General features: G+C 45.4%; 1 protein-coding gene across 1 annotated transcript; it reads left to right on the plus strand.

Moving 5' to 3' along the window:
* Positions 1-1,978: 1,978 nt before the first annotated feature.
* RAC1 (Rac family small GTPase 1) lies at positions 1,979-22,203 on the plus strand. The gene is made up of 6 exons (XM_074313943.2): positions 1,979-2,402; positions 9,856-9,927; positions 12,228-12,345; positions 19,247-19,309; positions 20,108-20,267; positions 20,577-22,203. Exons 1-6 carry the CDS (start codon positions 2,368-2,370, stop codon positions 20,705-20,707), a joined length of 579 nt encoding a protein of 192 aa, XP_074170044.1. The 5' UTR covers positions 1,979-2,367; the 3' UTR covers positions 20,708-22,203.
* Positions 22,204-22,553: the final 350 nt, after the last annotated feature.

A 22,553-nucleotide genomic window follows, 5' to 3' on the forward strand; every position in this document is an offset into this window, starting at 1 on the left:
TTTTAACTTCCAGGACTTCGTTCTCTCTGAGGAAAACTCTTTTCTTCTTACTCCATCAAGACCCACCAAAAATCCTACACAGACCCATCTTTCAAGTCTCATCTCTTTGATGAAAGCCTTATTAGAGTGAACACAGTTTTGGCTTCCTGATAAACACCGTATTGGTACCCACATATAGTACTGAGCACAGTGGGCTTGCTATTCTAGCAACTATGTCCTTATCTGGCTCATTTACTATTAGGCCATAATACAACGGCAGCATGCAAATGTTTGTACAATTGAATTAAATGATTGACCTGAGGCCCACCCTTTTATTTGCCTCTGGTCCAAAGACAAGAAGGTAATTACACTTAGTTTAGGTTTGTCATAGATTCACAGGAAATTTTATCAGCAAAGGGGACACTGTTGCACTTGAAATTTCAACTCGTTTTTAAGGGAGTTGTGAACTTTATGAACAGAGTAAAAAGGAGATGCCCTTTGCCCTGGGAACATGTTTCTTTTGAAATAATTGCAAGACAAAAAAAAAAAAAGAACTCTTAAAAAGATTTGTGTAGAAAAAGCCTGATTTCATAAAACTGTTACAATACAGAGCAACAGAGTGAATTATACAAAAAGAAGGCCTAAAAGATGAAAATATCAGTGGACGGTCCCAGACGGTCCACTCTCACATAGGGTTGAAGGGAGTGTGAAGCTTGCAGGGGGGGCAATGTAACAACAGTACCAAAGCTTTAAAAACACTCACCCTCTATTAAGCCAGTAACTCTATTTTTGGGAACGTGGTTTAAAGAAATAAAGCTATAAAGATCTTTGCACAAACATGTTCATCCAGCATTGTTTGTCAAATGGGGACAACTCAACCCTCAGATAATAGAGGAATGCTTAAATTATGGTACATGTGCATAATGGAATGACTAGTAAGCAGCCATTAAAAATGTCCTAATGATTCAGTATGACTTCACAATGCTGTTTAAAACACGTTCATTATGTATATAAAGAAACAACTGAGCAGAAGTACACCAAAGCATTGGCACTTGAATGGTCTGCTAGCAGAACATTATCTCCAGAACTTGGTATTAAGTGAGGAGAAAAATTCTGCGATGCTCTAAATTAAATTATAACCGGCTGGAAAGTGAGCAAAAGAGAACAGTTAGCTTGTTAGTAGCTGGGGGCCAGCTAACAAGACTGCTCACATTCCTTAGTGTAGGTTGGAACTTTCAAGTTCCAGGTGGCTATTCCCACAATTATCTAAAAGACATAATAGCCAGGTGCCATCAAACCCTCCACTTCTTGTTGAAGTATGAACTTTCTAGACTGTTGCCCACCACTAATCCAAAGCAGCAAATGCTTCTTCCTTATGGACTCAGTGCCTACCCCAGAGCTAGCTCTGCAGCACCTTCTCCCACCAGCTTTATCTGTAGCCAGTGTAAATTCTTTCAAAACAACCTACATCTTTCTTCCCCAAACTGTTTCCCTAAAAAAGCCGGTTGACACCAGGATGGCAGACATGTTGCCTTTTCCACCTGGCGCGGCTGCTGGTGGTTTAGAATCTATGCCCCAGGCCCTGGTCTTCTTTTTTTCTAGCTAGCAATGATCCAATAAACCCTTTCTTTTAAAATGACTTTCAGCCGTGGAAGTTAAAATTTCTGTTCAACGAAAGCATAGGACATAGTAAGTGTTCAACGCATTAAAAATAATATAAAGTGCATAGGCAAGGGAAGAAAGTTCAGCACATTTGGGGCTTAATATACCTCGGTTATGTCTGAATAATGGTACGGCATATGGTCTTTACAGTTTTGGGTTCCGAATTTTCTAGAAGTGCCTGTCATCACGTAAGTTACGGTCATCACACAGGATGGACAGACCAACGCCCTTCTGCGGGCCTCGGGCAGGAGTAGGTTGGGGCGCCGGGAACGTGGCCCCTGGGACCCAGGGCTCCTCTCCAGGCCGAATCCCGCACCGCAGGCCAGGACCGCACCGCGCCGTCTGCGCGCAAAGATGGCGCCTCGCGCGCCCCGCCGGCGCCGAGCGCTCCCGAGCGTCCCCGAAGCCGCGAGGAGCCGGTGAGCGCGCCGGCAGGAGCGCCCCGCCCCGAGCTTGGGAGCCGCGGCGCGGGCGCGGGGGAGGGGTGGCCGGATGTGAGTGGAGCGGCCATTTCCTGTTTCTCTGCAGTTTTCCCCAGCTTTGGGTGGTGGCCGCTGCTGGGCTCCGGCTTCCCGTTGGCGGAGGGCGAGGCGGCGTGGACAGCGGCCCCGGCACCCCGCGCCCTGCCGTCCGCAGCCGCGCGCCCGCCCGCCTGCCGCGCCCCGAGCCCGCCGCTTCTCGTCTCAGCGCCCGGCCGCCGCCGCCGCGGCCCAGCGAGCGGCCCAGATGCAGGCCATCAAGTGTGTGGTGGTGGGAGACGGGTGAGTGCGGGGCCCGGGGTCGGGGGCCGGGGCCGGACGGGTCTGGGAGCGCAGGCGGGGGCCGGGCGGGCGGGCGCGCGCGGGGCCTGGGCCTCTCCGGGGCGTGGGCGGGGGGCGCCGGCCGCCACCCCTCCCTGGGACCCGGCGGCGCGCGCCGGGTTCCGGCTTTTTTCCTCTCTTTTTGGTGGGGGAGGGAATCGCCGACGGCGGCCGGAGGGAAAAGTGAACTCCACCCTCCGCTTTCTCCCCGCGCCCGCTGACCGCGGGGCCGAACTTCCCCGGCGCCGCGCCGCCAGCCTCCTTCGTTTGCCTGTGGATTACGTGGGCTTAGAGAGTTGCCTTTCTCTTAAAAGGACCTTTTCTGGGCTTTGATTTACCCTCTCGAGCCCCATCGGGAGCTTCCGTGCGCCCCGGCGCTCAGGTCGGTCGTCATTGACCAGAATTTGCCTGAGCTGCTTTGGGGACCCTAAACTGGGGGTTGCCAGGGGGGATCTTCCGCTTGTACTTCGCTACTTTTCGGATTTTTTAAATGATGATTTTTGCTCTTTCCGTGGAGAAACTTTGAAGGTTCTAGCTGCGAGGAGCTGGGTGTGATTGAGACGGTTCTTTCCTCCGAGCGTGGTGTGGTCCTTAAAAAAAATTGGCCTTCGCTTCTTGCGTTCGGTATGGGATGTAGCAGAACAGGCTCCCGGGGCCGAGCGGCCCTGTGACTCAAGGCGTTTCTGTTCATTACTGTCTGTGGTGGTTCCAGGCCCTAGAGGAAGACAAGACTTGTCTTATGCAGTTGTTTTTCTCCCATAGAAACAATCTCATTGTAATCCGAGCAAAATTGTGTGTCACAGCATTGCTCGAGTAGTTAAGCGTGAACAGGGAAGCTCCAAGAATTAATACCAGTTTCGTCCAAGTCCCAGTGCAACTGGTACATTTTTGGAGTCGGGTCAAGTGGGAGGAAGAGTTCTGGCATCCCTGTGCCTTTTGATTAATATTCCCCAGTCGTGTCGTTAGGACTGGTGTAGCTTTTATACCGCTCAGCGAGTTGATGAATCCTCAGCTTATTTCTGTCATTGCAAAGTAAGACATTTGAAATTGTTTCCGGAAGGAAAAAAAAGTCAGTGCTGACAATTTAGTATCTAGCCATAGTAATATTCTTACTTGAAAATTTCTAAAACTAAAACATAAGCATAGCAGATATGTTTAGTTTATAACTTATGGAGTGGACCTCTACTGTTCCGATTGGCTCATCTAGCCAAATACTTGTTGAATGCCTGCTATGGGATCTGGATGGTTCCTTCAGACCCACACCCCACCACGGCTGGGGAAACCCTGAGCACATCACTCATCCCCCAGGAGAGGTGTGGCAAGGGGAAGTGGTGACGATTCAGCTGGAAGTGAAGTGCCTCGCCGTTGCGGGCCCCTGCTGAACGCTTTTTACGCGCCAGCGGCTGTTATTAGGATACTCGGAGGCGCTGCTAGGCTCTGGAAAGGGAGTATTAGGCAGAAAACAGTTCCTGGACGTGAGTTTTTTCAGTTTTTTAATACTGTATTTAACATTGATGTTGACTAGGGCTGAGCGATATTAGAAGTGAAATGTACCTTTACAAAAAAGTTTCGGCTGTATTATTTAAAATAACGGACAATAGGCAGCAAACATTACTTCAGTGCAGAACTTAGATACCTAGTTTTCCATACGAAAAATATTTTTCTGCTTTTACCCAAATAAAATATATTCCTGGTGATATAGTTAGAATGTTCTTTTATTCAAAAATTGTTAAAGCTGTTAACTGTGGACCTAAATTTTGTGGGTCTGAGAAATCAGTTAATGTGTGGACTTCCAGGCCGTTAAAGACAGGTTAAGCAGTGAAGGCAAACTAACCAAGGTTCCACAAATTGGAAGCTTCCTTTGAAAATGTTCTTGGGAATTATGGTTAAAGGCTATGTCATTATAATTAGGGTCAATTAGCCTATATTCTTCTAATGGATATTTCCTATGTGGCAATTTGGCATTGAGGGTAAAATATGACATAAATTTGGTACTTTTTAATTCTAAGACAGTCGATCCTAAACACAGGGTCTGTCACTTTTATTTGGGTGGCCTCTGACCTGAGATTTTCTCTCAGCTTTACTTAAGACAGCATCTCACATTCAAATATTGATAAAGAACCATTTTGAATAGTGTTGTTTTTGGCTTTGGTTTACCAGAAGGCTGGGAGTGAATGACTGAAGCCCTCATTTCACTCACTGTAGAAACTGGTGTCCAGATGGGGCTAGTGGTCCCTTTAGCCTTTAGGACAGATGCTGCTGTCCGGGAACTTCTTTCCTTGAGCATGGTAAATGGCCTTCCATGGTGTGGTCTTTATAGGAGTGTATGTCCACCAGTTACTCTCCACTTCCATTGAACAGTCAGCGATAGCGTGCTACATGAGGCTGTTTTTTCCCCCTTTCTCCTGCCTCCCTTCGCCCCTCCGGTTCAAGCCGTTGTTTCTCAGTCTAGTTGTGTAGCACAGCTCCCTGGCCCATGCTGGTCTTATGAGCCTTGCGCTCCCCCTGCTGAGGCCGTCGGTTGCTGGTTGTTGGTCGGCCGCTGTGACACGGCAGCTCCTGCTGGCTGCCGGTTGCGTACACTGGCTGCCGGCCGCTCACGGCAGCCCAGCTCCAGGGAGAGCCGTTGTTCACAATCTTAGCTGTAGAGGGTGCAGCTCACTGGCCCACATGGGAATCAAACTTGCAACCTTGGCGATAGGAGCACGGCGCTCCAACCACCTGAGCCACCGGGCCGGCCTGAGTTTTTTTTTAAGCTTCATGAATTGTCTGTATATTTTCCTCTTGAGACAAAGGTTCCATATTTTTGACCTTTTGTAAAGGTGTTTGAATTCCACACTGGCTTCCAGATTTAGGTTTAGTATTTGATTTTAGTTGGTAAAATTATACATAATGCTTTTAAAAAATGTTTCAAATGATAATCCCATTAAAAGTTTGGGATTTGGTTTAGTAGAGGAGGACCAGGAGGCCATTTTTAGAAACCTGAAATCCACCTTTTATGATGTTCTTGTCTTTTGCTTTAGTCACCTCGTATCTCAGTACTTCCTACTTTTTCACTTCTGCATCACCAGGTAGCTCGCTGTCTTGTAATTGTAGTCTTCCTAGAAAGGAGATGTTTAATCAGGAATCCTGCTACCGATTCCTGATTGGCTGTTACCAGATGCCATCAAAAGGAATACTTTTCCTCTGACATCTTAATGTGAAAAATTTCGAACATACGGAAAAGTTGGAAGAATTGTGTAGTGAACACACATATACCCACCACTTGGATTCTGTAATCAACAGTTTTCTGTTTGCTTTATCACATATCCCCATTATTGGATGGAATAGTTTACAAGGATTTAATAGAGTTGATTTTGAAGGAGAATGAGATTGATATGCAGTTAGATATAAATTCTTGTTTTGAACTCTGTATCTTCAGCTCACATATCACCACTACCCCCCAGGGTTAGGATTGGTGGTTCTAGAAGGGCGGTCTAGAGTCAAGGCTGCTTCAGACTTGAACTGTACTATTGGTAGTATCTTCAGCTTTGAGTGTTCTGGAAAGTACTCAGAGTCTGAATTTTTTGAAACCTCCAGCGGTGATAATAGATGGCTTTCTGTAAGTTGGTTGCAGTGTCCCGTTAGTAGCAAAACATTAGAATTTCAGACTGGCTTTGGTATTTTTGCTGCATGAAACTACTGTATGAGTTCATATGTTTTCTAAGTAGTATATTCTCTGCATAGTCATGCCCTTATCGAAGGCCTGTGTTACAGTCCCCGTACCCTCTCAGTGTATAGCGAGGGCTTGCACTCAAGGGCTTTTACAATTTTTGAGCTTCCGGGATCCCTTACTTTTTTTTTTTTTTTTTTTAAAGATTTTATTGGGGAAGGGGAACAGTGTGTACTTCCAGGCCTTTTTTCCAAATCAAGTTGTTGTCCTTTCAATCTTAGTTGTGGAGGGTTCTATTCAGCTTCAAGTTGTACTTTCAGTCTTAGTTGTGGAGGACGCAGCTCAGCTCCAGGTCCAGTTGCCGCTGCTAGTTGCAGGGGGCGGAGCCCACCATCCCTTGCGCGACTGGAGGAGTTGAACCAGCAACCTTGTGGTTGAGAGCCCACTGGCCCATGTGGGAATCGAACCGGCAGCCTTCGGTGTTAGGAGCACGGAGCTCCAACCGCCTAAGCCACCGGACCGGCCCCCCTTACTTTTTTTAACATGAGGAAATTGCTGATGTTTCTAGATTTTTTTTTTTCTTATAAGTTTTGGTTTATAGATTTCAGGAGTTAACACCGAAATTTACCCAAAACATTTTAAGCAAAAAGTTTGCTTAAAATTCTCCTAATGGAAAAATAAAGAACATAATAGGAACATAAGTTATTGGCTTTAATCTTGGTCATTTCTACTAGATGGAGCAGAGGCACTCATGTGAACTTCCTTCCAGTGGATTAATTCTCATTTTCTAGAGTTACGGCATCTTTCAAAGATTAAAAAGAGGTTGAACCAAGCAGTTAAATATATAAAATTGGAAATTCCAGAGCAAATAGTAACTTCGAGAAAATCGGCAGCAGCATCAGTCCAGGCTGTGACCAAATAGGGCTCCATTCTTCCTGTGGGGAGAAGCTGTGACTTCGCCCAGAGCCCATGTTGACTTTGGCCTCTGGCGTTTATTTGCGGAGTGTGTTCAAAAGGAGTGAATAAATACACTAATGGGAGTTCGATAAGTGTTTTCTTTTTCTTTTTATCTGTTTTAAAAATTAAGTAAATATTTAAATCCAAGGTTGGACATGTACTTTATTTAAAGTTATAATTTTATATAATTTAATAGTTTTCTTATAGAACACAGATTTATAGCAAATAATGATTGGTTATAAAATTTCAGTCAATGTCTGGTTATGTCTTTACTTTGAATTTCTTTACAGTTAAACCTTTCTTTCAAAAGATAATGCTTCAGCTGAAGACAAAGTTTCTGGAAGAGAAATTTTGGAGCATTTAAAACACAGTTGGTCATATTTATACTAATGGCTTTGTTCCTCATACATCTAACGAAGAGACTTAGGCCAGGATCTTAAAGGAAGTGCTGCTACATTTTAACATAGAATCTTTATAGCTGCTTATCCTGGACATTAAGTAGCAATAACTGTTAACGTTTTTACACATCATTTGTAATTTTGAACAGGTTCACTTACCATGGTGTTAGACTCAGCTCTCTTCCTCAGCTGCCACATCCAACCTGTGGCCAAGTTGTGCTCGTTCTGCCTCAAGTCTAAGTAGCTCTCGAAATGGCCCACTTCTCTACCCCCCCCCCCCCACACACCCCCTTCCTGGTCCAGACCACCGTGGCTGGTGACTGGAATGGAGCAGCAGCTGCAGCTTCCTTAGAGTCCGGCTTCAAGTCCCAGCTTCCTCAGTCTTCCTTGCACACTGCAGTCAAAGGCTTCTGCTAAAAATGCAAATCTCTTGGTTTCTTGGCAACTGAAAGCCTTCTGTGACTTCCCAAGTAAGATCAAGTCCCATGTCCTTAACAAGAGACGACAACCTCTTCAAATTTTCCTCTGTCACTCCCCCCTTCCTTCTTCCTTCTTCAGATATAGCGGGCTTCTTTGAGTCCTGGGCCTCCCCCTACGCTGCCACGTTGCCAAGAACATTCTCCCTCCCATGTCCCTCCTCCTAAGCCTCAGCATACATTACAGCCTCCCCAGCCGCCCCAAGACCAGGTCAGATCTCTGCTGTACGTTTCAGAGCATCCTGAATAACACTTGTGTCACGACTGCATTCTTCACTTTTGAATTAAATAACTGCATAAATTCCACGAGGTCATGTTCATTGCAGTATCTTTAGCACCTTGTACACTTCCTGGCATAGCACACAGTTTGTTGGTATAGATTGAAATGGAATTAATACAATGGTTTCGTGACCAAGTTGGTAGTTTCACATCCATTTTACAGTTGAGAAAACCGAGGCATAAGGAAGTTCAAACTTACCCCAAAATTCTAGCCAGTGAGTGATGGAGTTGGCGTTGGGTGGATCTCAGATCCGGGGTAATGACTACAAATCTTAGGCTCCTGCTCCTACAGGTTTATTTGACATTCTAAGCTTTTAACAAAATGTATGGCCTGTGAGTCATCTCTGTTTAGAAAGCCTTTCGGAGTGGGACGCTTCCTCCTGATGATGTAATGTTTGAGTCTCTGAGGTCTTCAGGGTGGGGAGGTCCAACTTTTGATAAGCCCTTAATGTTATGAGTGAAACAAGTATTGGCAAGACTGGGTGGCCTGTATTATCTGCCCTTGTTGAGAGGTTTTGCCTTAAGCTAAGAGTGCAGAGAAAATAGAAAAGCACATAACTTCTGGATGGTGAATCCTAATTTATCGTAGTTGAGATTGAACAACAGAATCCTACAACCCACGTCCAGGGTGTCATCATAACTTTGGTAAGCCAACAGGGGACAGCAGAAAGATGCGTGCCTGTGGGGAGAGCATTCGGGGAACCACTAGGCAGCCGGGGTCACAGGCTCTGGAAGCCCCTGAACTCACCATCCGAATGTTGTAAAATTTGGAGACCGCTTTTGGCTAACGCTGCAGTAATCTTAATTTTTAGGTGATGTTCTCTGGAAAAAAAGGGAAGTAGTCGGGAGACTTCCATCCCTATTCTAACCACTGCCTGATGGCACACTGTACCCCATTACCGGAGGCCTTCCAGTCTCTGGAGTATTTGTGCATGGTTCTCTTTTACTTGCTCCTCTTTGCAGCTGTCTGGGAAGTTTACTCCTGTATCCCTGAGCCACTAATTAATATGTCTGGATTCTGCTGTGTTAGCTGCTCTAAAAGCTTGTGGTGATATGTGAGGGGGGGTAGCACATGAATACAGATGAATTAAAGTGAGAATAGTTCTGTGTGGTGGTTATGACTAAGCACTCTGTTCAGAGAACAGTCACCACTGATTGCCAGCGGGATGGCTTTAGGAAGGTGCTGGAATTAGAGCTGCCACTCCGAGGCAACAAAATGTATTACTTAGCGGCAGAGTGGGAGTTGCAGAGGAAAGCTATAGTTGCACGTTAGTATTCATCAGAATAATTTGAGGGTAGAATTGAAGATTCTTGGATGAAAGACTGCTACAGATGGCCACAGAAAAGACTTTCAATTTTAAAATACTGTTCCTGTAATAATTATTTCTTGACTATTATGCTAATATCACCTACCTAAACAGGACACGAAGGCTCCTGCCTGCCTTTCTGAGAAATTTAGTTTGTTTGTTTTAAATTTCAGGATGGAAATATATGAGTAGTGTTAAAAGGTTATAGAAATAGTTTTCTTTAAATGCTAAGTACTTGGTGTATACGCTTTGCTTTTTCTATAAATTATTTTAACAGAATAAAGAAAACTAGGATTACATTCATGTTGACTAAGTAACTTACACTTTTTTTCTCTTTCTCTGCAGAGCTGTAGGTAAAACTTGCCTCCTGATCAGTTACACAACCAATGCATTTCCTGGAGAGTATATCCCCACTGTGTAAGTATTTTGAGTTAAATTGGAAATTAACTTGTCTGTGATAAGTTTTTCGGACACCTCTGACCTTTGTTTTGCTATAAAGCAATTCTTAATCCTTACATGAAAAGAGATTAGTTTTCATCTCATTCACCAAAGTCTAGTTGTAAGGTATTTGGGCTTTTAAATAATACTTAATGTAAAGTTCCACATAGTGATAAACACACAGCTTTCCTCATTGATTTTTAGACATTCAGGAAACAAAAGACAGTTAACTAATTGAAGTACAGAGACTGGCTAACATAAGAGTTTCAGATAAATTTGGCCTTCTAGGCTCTGTGTGTGAAGGAACTGGAACGTGAACCTATTTTAATTGGCCTTTCCGGCAAGTAATCTGCTAGTTACATGTCACTGTTGAGTTGTGGCATTGAAATGAGGGGGACCCCATGGAGGATGGAATTGCTAATTCCATAGGGCAGCAGAATTGGATGGAGGTGGCAAACTGGGTTATTAGGGAGCCCATGTAGCCCGCTGAGCCTCAGAGCACTCTGTCCTCACAGCTGCCGTCCTGCTGGAAGGAAACCTCAGGTCCCACGCGTGTCACCCGAGGCACAGCAATCGTACTCAGGGGCTCCCTCGGGTGTCGTGCTTGTTTTCATAGAAGTGGAGTCATACTGTCCATGTCGTCCCACTTTGATGGTGGGGACTTCCTTATCATGCTGTAGCTGATTTTACCTCTTGGGGGCATTACAGACAGTGCTGTGTCTCTGTGTACATGTGACAGAGGTGGAATTGGGCCAAATCAAAAGGGAATGGACATTTTAAATGTTGACAGACACTACCCATTTACTGTCTAAAAGGCTATCACTTCGACCAGCTGTGACTGAAACGACCCTTTAATACATGCTGGTCCACATGCATCGACAAAGTTGCCTCATTTGCATTTCTGATCTTCAGTGAGGTTAAAATCTTTTGAATGTTTAACTGTCCATTTATAGTCTTCTATGAATTGACTGTTGAAATTCTTTGCTTATTTTTCTACTGAAATTTTTTCTTACTGATGGAACTTTTGTATATAAGAAACATTAATCTCTCTGTCTCTCATTTGTCTTTGAACTTTGTTATGGTGTCTTCTGCCATAAAGAAGTGTAACATTTTTACGTAAATATGCCCCTCTGCCCTTTCCCTGAGTTTTGTCTTACTTAGGAAGACCATTCCTACTTCAGTGATGCAAAAATATTCTCTAGTGATTTTTCTAAGATTTTTGTGGTTAAAGGTTTTATCTTTAATTCACTTTGAATTTATTTTTCGGTATAGTGTGAGACAGGAACCTGATTCTTTTTCCCAGATGGGGAGAAAAGTCACACTACAGTTTATTTAATAATCTACCTTTTTCTCATGGAGTCAGAGGTACAACACATCAAGCCTTTTCTTTATGGAAGCTCGTTTGCTCGTTAAATTCTGTAAACCACATTGGAACCTTAATCAGACCTTGACTTTGCTGTCCCAGTGTAGTAAGACCTTAAGTTTTAATCTTCAGACTGTGTAAAAATGAATTCTGGAGTTTTAATTTAAAGGCTGATGTATTGTATTCTGTTTGGCACTTGCCCTGCTTCAAATGGCAATGCCAGCTTCTCTTTGTAGTGAACTACTCTATGATATTTGTAAATTTTTAATGCCAACCTTATTTTTCCCTGTCAGCCTGTAGGCTTTTCTGGGCTGCCTCTTACAGTTAACTAACTTGTATGTAGCAACATCAGATTAACGTACATGTATGTGTAATCCGGTACACTCACTTTGAAAATGATGCAAAAGGTTCTCAAAGCCACTGCGCTTTGGTGACCAACGCATGACTAACTACCACCCTACACTCGGGGATGTTGCAGGTGCCATCTTGTTGAAAGCGAGTCACACTTGCCTGTGAATAACTCAACAAGTGGGATTTGAAAGAGGGACTAATTTTATACTTTATTTCTTCCTGGGAGAAAAACCTTAATGTTCTGTTTATTAAAGGGAAAGCTTTTTCATTGCTGACAGTAATTTGTTTCAGTGAAACTTGGTAGCTTTCCTTTGTTTTTCAGGCATTTTCCTCAAGTTGTGCATTTGTTTCCCTCACACTCTACACTGTTTCCCTCCATTTCAAAACTCATAAGGCTGCGCCTCATGCCTGCAGGAGGGGGCATCTGCTGGCCTCGTGGCCTCCGGCCCTTCCCAGCCTCTCAGGACCACCTCCTCTGAGACCCCTGCTAGGTCAGCGACTCGGGTCCTGGACCTGTGCCTTATGCTCCAAGGTTAAAGACTAACCATCTGCCTCCGTCCTACAGCTTTGACAACTATTCTGCCAATGTTATGGTCGATGGGAAACCCGTGAATCTGGGCTTGTGGGATACTGCGGGACAAGAGGACTACGACCGACTACGGCCCCTCTCCTATCCGCAGACAGTAAGGATCATGACTGGTTTTTAACGTGCCCTTAAAGTACACAGTTCCTGAGTGTTTACTTATTGCATGCCACCTATGGATTTGTTTATATATACTGCCGCCTTTGGGGTATGTGAGCATAGCAAGTGAAGTGAAATTAGTTCAGGCGTGCAGAGCCCCCTCGATGCAAACCACGGCTTTGTTTTTATGTTCTGAGCATTGCCAGTTACTGATACTGCGCTTACATTTCATTTAGCAGTTTACACTGTCATTTAGCTGTATGAAACAGATACTGTTTTGTTTTTGCAAACCAGTTTTAACAAGTGTTAGTTACAAGATACCGTGTTTCCCCAAAAATAAGACCTAGCCGGACCATCAGCTCTAGTGCGTCTTTTGGAGCAAAAGTTAATATAAGACCTGGTGTTAATATAAGACTGGGTCTATAATATAATATAATATATAATTAATATAATACCGGGTCTTATATTAATTTTTGCTCTAAAAGATGCATTAGAGCTGATCGTCCCACTACATCTTATTTTCGGAGAAACACGGTAGTTAAGATTGTGGTTCCTGTAGGTGAAGTTAGTATTATAACTAATCTCGTGGGTTTAATACTATTTTTGTGTAAAACATGCTTATTTTCTATGGCTTTAGTACCCAACTTCTCAGTGTAGATCGAGGTTTCAGTTCTGTAAAAATGTGTTCATTGTGTCCAGTCAGAAAAACTTTTAGTTTTGCTTCTATATCAGACAGCTAAATAATCTATTTACCGAAGCTAATTAGAGCAGGAGCTGGTGAAAACCTGGTGAGAAGCCACTTCTCTTTAAATAAGCAGTTGTCTTACTTGTATCATTTGCTTCTCTTGTCACATGTTTGTTCTTCCTTTTAAAAGTCTTTTCAAACAACTTGGGAGACTTTGTGACTAACTGGCCAACACAGTATAGAGGCAGTTGAGCAAATTCCTTGGGTTCAAGTCCCGTTGTCTCTCTTCCTAGCTGTGTGGCATTGGGCAGCTTTCTTCATCTCTGATCTTTACTTCTTTCTTCAAAGATGAATACATCTGAAGCACCGCAGGCACATTGCAGACACCCCAGGGCAGCTGCTGTTGGGGTTCCTCCTCTCTTATGTGGGTGTATTGATCTGGAGAGCTCCTCATGTCACAGCCAAACCCAAATTCAGTCCAGGCTGGCCAGAGGGGTTAAGGTCAGTGTCAGGAGACATCTGCAGAAGGCAGGCTTTGATCCTTCCATTGATTTAAGATTGATTTAACCATCACTGTCTTGGGAGGGAGTGCAGGTGAAAAACAACGAATTAGTTCCAGGCTAGTGAAATCTTGTTGTTTTTAAATTAACTTCCTGTTTAATAATGATAGTTTTAAACTTTTGAATGCAGCTTTTTCCATGCAACAGTCATTGTCTTTTTTGTTTATTTCCTGTTAGAGGAATTGCCAGATACAGTTTCTTTGAGCTATAGGTTTTTGATAATCAGCCTTTAGCTGAATTCTGGTGACAGTGCTAAACAAAGAGCAGAACTCTAAAATGGGGGTTTTGAATTGCATGGTTTTTCAGTTAATCTCCAGCTGAAAATTAACTGAATAATTATACAAACCAGCTAATTCACAAATGGTGCCAGTTCTTCAATATGTTTAGGAAACTATTCCATAACGAGCGGTGCTCAGTAATTCCAGATTCTGAATGGATTTGCAGACATAGTGACTGGTCGAGGCGGAGTCTCCAACCCCCTGGAATACATCTGGAAGGGCGGGGTGTCACTCAGCTATGGCCTGTGACTCAAAGGGTCGGGTGTGCCCTTTTTCTCTGAGGAAGTCTCCCATGGGAAGTCACAGGTGACTTGGCAGGAGGCCTGCTTTGTGCTGAAGAACACAGGCAGTAACCAGCTGAGTCAGGCTGTAGTGGCGAGGCTGCAGTCGAGTGGCTGTCGTCCTTCTGGAGCCAGGCCTTGGACTGTGATGTTGCATTCTGTGAGGCGACAGGCTGTTTTCCTATGAAATACTGAATAGCAGAGAGGGAGTGAGATGTGCTGCCGGCCCTCAGGTAGCTCACAGGTACCTCGTGAGCGCGGGCATGTGGGACGGCCCAAGAGCGAGGGACAGAAGCCAGACACGCCTGCCAGGCCTCCTTTGAAATGAAGATGTTTTCTTGGCTTCTGAGGGGGCAGGCCCCAAGTGCCAAGGGACTGCTGCGTACAAGGTCCCCTCCTTTGAGCCGCGCTGTCCTTCCTGCATTTCTCGCTGGCAACAAGGAAGAAAGCTACACTCTGTACCCAGGGGAACATGGTCTCAGTTGTTGGCTCTGTAGTCCACAGGCCTGTTCACGTGGCTTATCCATGACTGCTCAGACCCACTCTGGCAGGGCCAGTTGGCAGATGTCTTACCTGAGGCGTCCTGAAGAAGGACGCTGTGTTTCCTGTGGCCGTTTGATGCCGCCATCCCTCACCACTGGGTAGCTCTGTGTGGCTAAGTGAGATCTGTTTAAACCGTCAGCTTCTACTTCATTCTCCAAAAGATGGTGAGCAAGGAGTCCACCTTCAGTATAAATTGCCCTTCAGCCTTTTATTTTTCTAAATTAAGTAACCCTTTGGGCTTTTCTGTCCTTAGTAAATTGTCTTTACCTTCTCTTTTAAAAAAATTGTGTAAGATCTGCATGTTCACCTTCCACTGGCGTGCGCAGGAGCAAGGCATGCTCCACGTAGTACGGAGCCCCACCCCGTGCCCGGGGCCCGCTCACTGTTCACTTACCGCTTCCAGTGTTTAGTGGAGTGAGTGCAGACATACGTGCCTTGCCAGAGTCAAAGGCCCGAGACCTGTGTGTGCTGACACACGCCGTGGTTGGTTTGCTTAGATCTGCTGGCTTCTGTTCGGGTCAGCCAGGACCCCAGTGGTTCATGCCAGTCTTTCCATTTTCTGTATGTGACTTGAGAAGCGTTTTAAAATACGGGGCTAGATGACTGCAGTATTGGAGAAGAACAGAAGCCGCAGTGTTTAGCTTGACTGTTACGATTTTCCAAAGGTTTCGGGCTTTGTTAGGTTGGCTGTTGCAGCATTAGTGTCCTCCAGCCAAAGCTCTCGAGAGACACACCTGTGGTTAAACAGAATTGGGGCTGTTACTCTGTCCCAAGGGAGACAGACACACACTTTGGGGGACTGCGTGGTGAGCGTTAGGCTTGGGTTGGGTGACTTGGGTGAGGGCTCAGGGAAGCGGGGATTTGCTCTGGCTTGGATGCTGACAGGAAGCAGGGCAGTTCTAGGGTTGAGTATTTGAATAAACCTTACCTGGAAGGTGGGGATGGAGCAAGGCTAAAGCTGCGATTCGTACAGAAGTGGTCACATACACGCTTGCCTCAGCTGGGAGAGGGGGTGTTTGGCAGTTTGCGTGTGACCTTGGATTTGTCTGTGCTTAGACAAGATTGTGGCGTGCCCTTCTGTTTCTTTCTTTACTTTTGGTTTCAGTTTCAGCTCGGTCACACAGTCCCTTGTCTGATGTTGGTGTCCTGGGACATTGTGTGATTCCATACAAACTGGCAGTGGTAGAGTGGCGGGCTGCTCTGCTCGTCACCCTCAGCGTGGTTAGCGCCACGCTGATGATACACGTGCAGTGGCTTTTCTCTGCCGTTGTATGTCTTGGTCTTTTTCCTGGCGCATGGAATGCCTGTATTAAAAATTATTCCAAACCTGAAAGTAAAACCATGGTGGAAAGCATTTGGAAGAGAGTAAAATGAGAGCATGAGAAACGATAGTGCTTTTGGAGTGCTGAGATTCCAGCCATCCAGAGGTCTGCCCGCTCTCGTTCTGCTAAGCAGACTCGTCTTCTTGTGGTAAGAACTGCTGTGCTTTTGACCAGAGAGGGAGAACAGGTGTGCGAGACAGGAGTGACAGAGTCACTGAAGGCCCACTGGGAGTCGGCATGGTCAGAAATGACCGCCGATGCAAGGAAAGGAGCGTTCAAGTCCAGAGGAAAGGTGGGCCTGTGGCCTTGACAGCGCAGTGGACTAAAGAGGCTCCAGAACACACAAGTGACCTGTGACCTTGAGGAAAGCAGAGTGCGGCCACACCGCAGGTGGCCGTGCTGGGAAGCTCTGAGTGTCACAAGGATAGGCGGATAGATAGAGGGACCTCCGGGCAGGGATGAGCAGCATGGACCGACAGTGCAGGGTGTCAGGGCCGAACGCACAGGTCGGAACAATCCATGCTAGGTCAGTATCAGAAGCACGAAAAGTGTTTCCTTAAAGCCATATTTACTGGGGGAAGAAAAAGGAAGGAGGAACCGGCAGATGGTGTAACATTAACGAAGGATGGAAAGCATGTTCTTAATCCAAAAAGATGTTCTTAAAAATTGAAAAGGGTAGAACAGCTGTGGCTAGAGGACATTTTGAAGGTGAGTTTGTGGCCAGTCCATCCCCACGGGTCCCCGTATCACAGTGAAGATTGGTATCACGTCAAGGCCTTGAGGACACATCTTCACAATAGTCACAGATTGAACCTGGAAGTTACAGGACCTTTAAGATCTCTGAATTGTGACTCAGAGCAGCTTGAGTGAGAGGAAATTAAGATAATTTTTTGTCTGTCTCTGAAAGTGTTCCAGGGCTCTGTTGAATTCTAGGGTTCTGTGTCGCTGCAAGAGCCAGCCTTTCCACTTTGGGAGGACAAAGGAATGAATGGAAAGCACTGTGATGAACACTGGACATGCTGTCACTTCTGGGCCGCCTCATCCAGATGTGCAGGGGGCGGGGAGCTGCAGGTCCCAGTGCGCAACACTGTTTGTCTCCGTAATGCAGACCCCTCAGCTCAGAGCCCACTCCCAGCGTTTGTGCACAGGCAGACTTGTCATGGCCACAGCTCGCAGGCCTGGCCTGTTCCCGGACAGCCTTTCACCGAGAGGCCTGTTCACAGACAGGTGCATGTGCCGTTTGCTGTGGCCTCACTGGGCTCGTGTCTGAGAACTCGGATGGAGATCTGTGAAAGGTGTGCGTCACTAATGGATGCCAGTGACAGCACATGAACGTGCCTTTGTAGAGGGAGGGACTGAGCATTAACTTCCTGGGCAAAGGAACCCACTGTGTTTGCTGCCCCGGGGGAGCGCCCCGTCTCCTCTCAGTATTTACTTGACCTCTGTTCACCACTATTGACCTTCACACAGCCCCTCCTTATGCTGCCTTTGCCAGGTTGGTTGGTGGAGTGTTTTGGTGGCATTTGGCATCATAGACCTGTGAGATCATTATCTGCTTCCAGATCAAAACTGTGGGAGGGTTGAGACAGAATTCTGATGAAGAACAAATAACAGGCTGTATTGATGTTTGTTTTCCTCAGTTTTTACTAACCTCAGACGAAGTTCTCGTGCATTACTAGGTTGGAGAAACGTATGGTAAGGATAGAACCTCCAGGGGCAAAGACAAGCCGATTGCCGTATGTAAAACTTTCCGTCGACTTCAGTTTCAAGCTTTATCTGTTCTCGTTTCATAGTTTTCCTAGGATTTCCTGTTGAGCCTCACCTCCCTTGAATGTCTTATATTTAATTCACTCAAGGTTGGGGTTTTGCTTGATGACACATGCTTTCATTAGAGCGTGCCAGTTTACCTACTAGCTGGAATCAAAGCGGTTTGGAAACTGCTTTCTTCCCTCCTCCTGAGTGAAAGGAGGAAGAGAGGCTTTGAGGAAAGGTCCTCTCCCCAGGCTGGTGGAGGTGGAAACCTGGAAACTCCCCACGGGCCGTGCGCTTGGTCGGGCAGGACTAACCGGGGCTGCCAGGGCCTCTTTCTCCGCTGTGGTGTCCCGGTGCCTGGCCTGCCTGGGTGTGGCTGTGTGGGCGGCACTGGTGAGCTAACCCCACTCTGCTTTGAAGTGTCCTAATCAGCTCAGGGGCCAAAATGTCGTGGTGATTCTTGGACAAGCTTGTGCATGCGCTAGCATTTTGAAAACGTTGTTCATAAAAAGCTGTTGTGTGGGATGTTTCTTTCCTTTTCAGGTACGAGGTATCAGCTGGATGAAAGTGTTAGCTTGGGATTGGGTGCATTTCACAAAGTAGCGTAATTGCCTTTTTCCAGGAAAATGTTTTATAAACTTAGTATTTTAGAAATGCATGGGCATTTTTTAATCCAGGCAAATATTTAGACTTTTCACATAGTACAGAATGGGAGAAACAACCCAAATCTTTGACTTTTAGCCAGAAATTCTTCCAGGTACTTACTCTGCACCTAGTTCTTTCTTTGACTCGACTTCAGATACAGCTTCCTGGGGCATGTTCTCCAGAGGCCATGTTTGTGTGCAGGGGCTGTGACAGCTAGGAAGACACACACCACTTACACACCAGACCAGCCTACATCACGGGGAAACGTGTTCATTTAGCAAATACTTGAGCCTGGGTCTGGGCCAGCGACTGTTGGCAGTTCTTAAGAAGCAGTTTAATTGGAACCGAGCGATCATCGAAAAATGTTTATACTTCACATGCAGACGAGAAGCTTGATGAAAAGCATACCATTTGTAGCTGATGTTTTGAGAAACAGACCAAATTTTACCAAACTATTGGAGTAGTACCTTGAACTTGATTTTGTCCCTGTGTATAACACGCCATTAGGTTCCTAGTGGGACTTGGGGGTGATGGAAAAGAGGCCTCCGGGGGGTCTGATTTGATGCCTCCGTGGCTTCAAGTAACTTGTAGCGTATTCCGCCCTCCACTTCCCCCTTCTCACACGTAACTGGCTGTTTCACGTGCTGGTTCTGGGGTGGGAGCCATCTGACAAAAACCAAGGGGTGTGTCTAAGGCGTGAGCTTCGTACACAGGCTGTGGTGCTCAGTAGTGCACGCACTTGGCTGATGAGCCATTCCCAGCAGCATTTAGAAAGCAAGTGCTTTGGTCATTGCCAGGTCATTTTCTAAACGCCTCCCTGTGTTTCCTTTTTATAGGATGTATTCTTAATTTGCTTTTCTCTTGTGAGTCCTGCATCATTTGAAAATGTTCGTGCAAAGGTAAGTGGGAATTTTTTAGAAAAATATTTTGTTACATAATGTCATTTTCAGGAAGAAACATTAAGAAATAAAATGCCATTGACTGATAGAAATTTTCCGTTATTTAAATTGTTTTTAGTAATGCTAAGGTAGATAATCAGCTTTTTAAGTATATGACTTCAGTATGCAGAATTCTAAAGTTTCAGACTCTGATTCAGAAGTTCCGTGTTCCTTGTTAAAATAACGAAGCCCCTTGGAGTCGGTCTAATAAAAATGATGGCCATGACTTTTACTCTTGCATCTTTCACAAACTTAGTGAAACGATACATGCAAGATGTTCTTCCATCGTAGTGATTGGTGGGGTAATGGCGACAGCTGTCCAGATAGTGTATTCTCATCCCCGAACATGAAGTACTTTCCAAGCTGATCTAACAGTTTGACTCATTGTACCAAAAATAAAGTGGATTGTGGGTGGCGGAGACCTTCCCATCCTCATCCCCTCTTGCACTTACTGACAAGTAGCGCCTATCTTGTGGGGCTGTTAACTTGGGAGGCCTGCTTCCTAATCCAACATCCGCAGGTAGTCGCGTGTCCAGGTGGCGCCGTGGTCCAGGTAGCTCCATGTCCAGGTAGCCCGGTGGTCCAGGTGGCCCCCGTGTCTAGGTAGTCCTGTGGTCCTTGAAGGTGTGAACAAGGCTGGAGAGTGGGTGCAGTTTCCTGCATGAAGGCCTGTAGGGACGCGTGACGTGTGGCCGTAACTTAGGTGAAGAACGTTCATAAAGGAGTGTCATATAACCTTTTACCTTTCTTCGTACCCAGTGGTATCCTGAAGTGCGACACCATTGTCCCAACACTCCCATCATCCTGGTGGGGACTAAGCTTGATCTTAGGGACGATAAAGACACGATTGAGAAACTGAAGGAGAAGAAGCTGACGCCCATCACCTACCCACAGGGCTTAGCCATGGCTAAGGAGATCGGTACGAAGTGCATTGTTCATGTTCGTTTTCCACACGGTTTATTTTCGTGATACAGACGGGTCCAGTCTGGGGAAGTGGCGAGTGTTCCGCCTGCTCAGGGTGTGGCTTACTTTTGGGGAAGCAGCTATGCAAGGCGCATGGTGTTCAGTGTTCAGGAGGAGGAGATGGGGTTAGGCATTGCTGTGCTGTGCCTCGCCTGCCAGTCGAAGGTGGCCGGGCCTGGGGGGCTGCCTCGCCCGTTCTGCTTAGAAAAGGGGGGGTCGGCATGCACACTGCCACGGGGCTGTAAAAGACTGTGTTTCTTGGCAGGTGCTGTAAAGTACCTGGAGTGCTCGGCTCTCACACAGCGCGGCCTCAAGACAGTGTTTGACGAAGCCATTCGAGCCGTTCTCTGCCCACCTCCTGTCAAGAAGAGGAAGAGAAAATGCCTGCTGTTGTAAATGTCTGGGCCCCCGTCTCCTGCTGCCCTGTGCCCTTGGAACCTTTGTACGCTTTGCTCAAAAAACAATGGAGCCTTCGCACTCAATGCCAAGTTTTTGTTACAGATTAGTTTTTCCATAAAACCATTTTGAACCAATCAGTAATTTTTAGGTTTTGTTTGTTTAAAATGTAAGAGTTCAAACTTTCACATTCTATTAAAATTTAGCCCTAAAATGACAAGCTTTTTAAGGCCTTATTTTTCAAAAGCCCCTATTCTTGCTCAGAGTAAGAGTTGCCAAAATACCGAGAACTAAATTGCATTGTTGTGCTAAGAACACTAAGCACTAAACTGTTGAAACACCTTTGTCTTTAAGAACAGCGTCTGAAGTTAGGAAAGGCAGACACTTTCTCATTTCACACACAGCAGTACAGCCTCTTCTGAAATGTTGCCATTGAATGCATTGCCCATGTTCCCCTAACATTGTACTGTATGTCACAATGGAGTGAGTGCAACTACTCAACTCTTTGGATGGATTTCCTTGATTTTGTAGTGACTTTTTTTTTTTTTTTTTAATTAGCGTATTAGCTTTTGCTGAGGTTTTGGACAGAACTCTTCCGTGCCCCTCTGGTGAAGTGTTCTGCTGTAGCTGCAGGCGCACTGTGGTGGAGGGTGTGCGACACTTGATGGGATCAAAGGACAAAGACAGTATTTCGACAAACTATGAAGTGGAGATTAATTTACACTACACTGTACACGTAATAATTCAATGGAACAGAAGTGTCACGGGTAAAATTTTAAAAAGGTTAATTTCCAATGCAGTAGATGAAGAAGAAAGTCGGTATTAATGAGTTAATCACTAAGTGTTTTCTTAAGCTTTTCCTTTTTTAAAAAATCTGCAGCCCCTCCCAAAATCGGGCATTTAATTCATCTTTGAACTGGTCATTCCCATAGTTGCTAACTTAGTAAGTGCTTTTCTTATAGAACCTGATGAGCAATATGCCTCCTTGTATTATAATTTTTCTTGATAATGCATTAGAAACTTTTTTTGTAGACTAGTAAAAGTGCATTCCTGTTTTCATGTTACTTTATTCAAGCTAATAAGTGCTTTCCTTAGTTTTCTAGTAACTAGATGTAAAAATCATGTGTTGCATCTTTACGGTTTTTAAAATATTTGATATTCTTAAACTACGAACCTTCACATCACTGTCTTGCCAGATCACCGACCTGTCCCCTGACTAACGCTGACACTCCTACCATGCCCGCGCGGGCACGCTTCCCGTGGCTCTAACAGTGTTCCCTTGGGTCTGTGGGGTTGTGTAAGCCCCGTGCTCGTGCTAATGGAGTTAGTTCCCTACAACTTACCCACTGGCAAGCATACAAGGTTGGACCTTTCAACCACTAGAAAATTTTTTAAATTGACAGTTGCAGGATTGTGGAGTGTTTTTACATTGATCTTTTGCTAATGCAATTAGCAGTATGTTTTGCATGTATGAATTAATAAATCCTTGAATCACATGACTGGTAATAGTGACTTCTTAAGAGCTTCGTGAACAAATGTATGTTGGCCTCACTTGAAAATACTGGGTTGTTGAAGTTCATTTTTAATGTGTTTTCCAGCTGGGGGACAGGGAGTGAGTGGCCCCTTCAGGGGGAGAAGATGGATGAGTCGGCACACAATGGGGGATGGTGTTTGGTTTCATACCTGTTGAATGTTGGTGAGACTCAATGTGACATCCATCTCGGCCAGGGCTCTGGGCTGAAAATGAAATGCTGGGACCCGAGTTGGCATCTTGGCAGGGCAGAAGCTGACAGGACTTTAAGATCCCTTCTTGATAGCCTGAAATTGTGCTATAAATAGTTCATGC

Source organism: Rhinolophus sinicus, chromosome 5, assembly GCF_057876585.1.
Source record: "Rhinolophus sinicus isolate RSI-liver-muscle chromosome 5, RSI-T2T, whole genome shotgun sequence".
Taxonomy (NCBI): domain Eukaryota; kingdom Metazoa; phylum Chordata; class Mammalia; order Chiroptera; family Rhinolophidae; genus Rhinolophus; species Rhinolophus sinicus.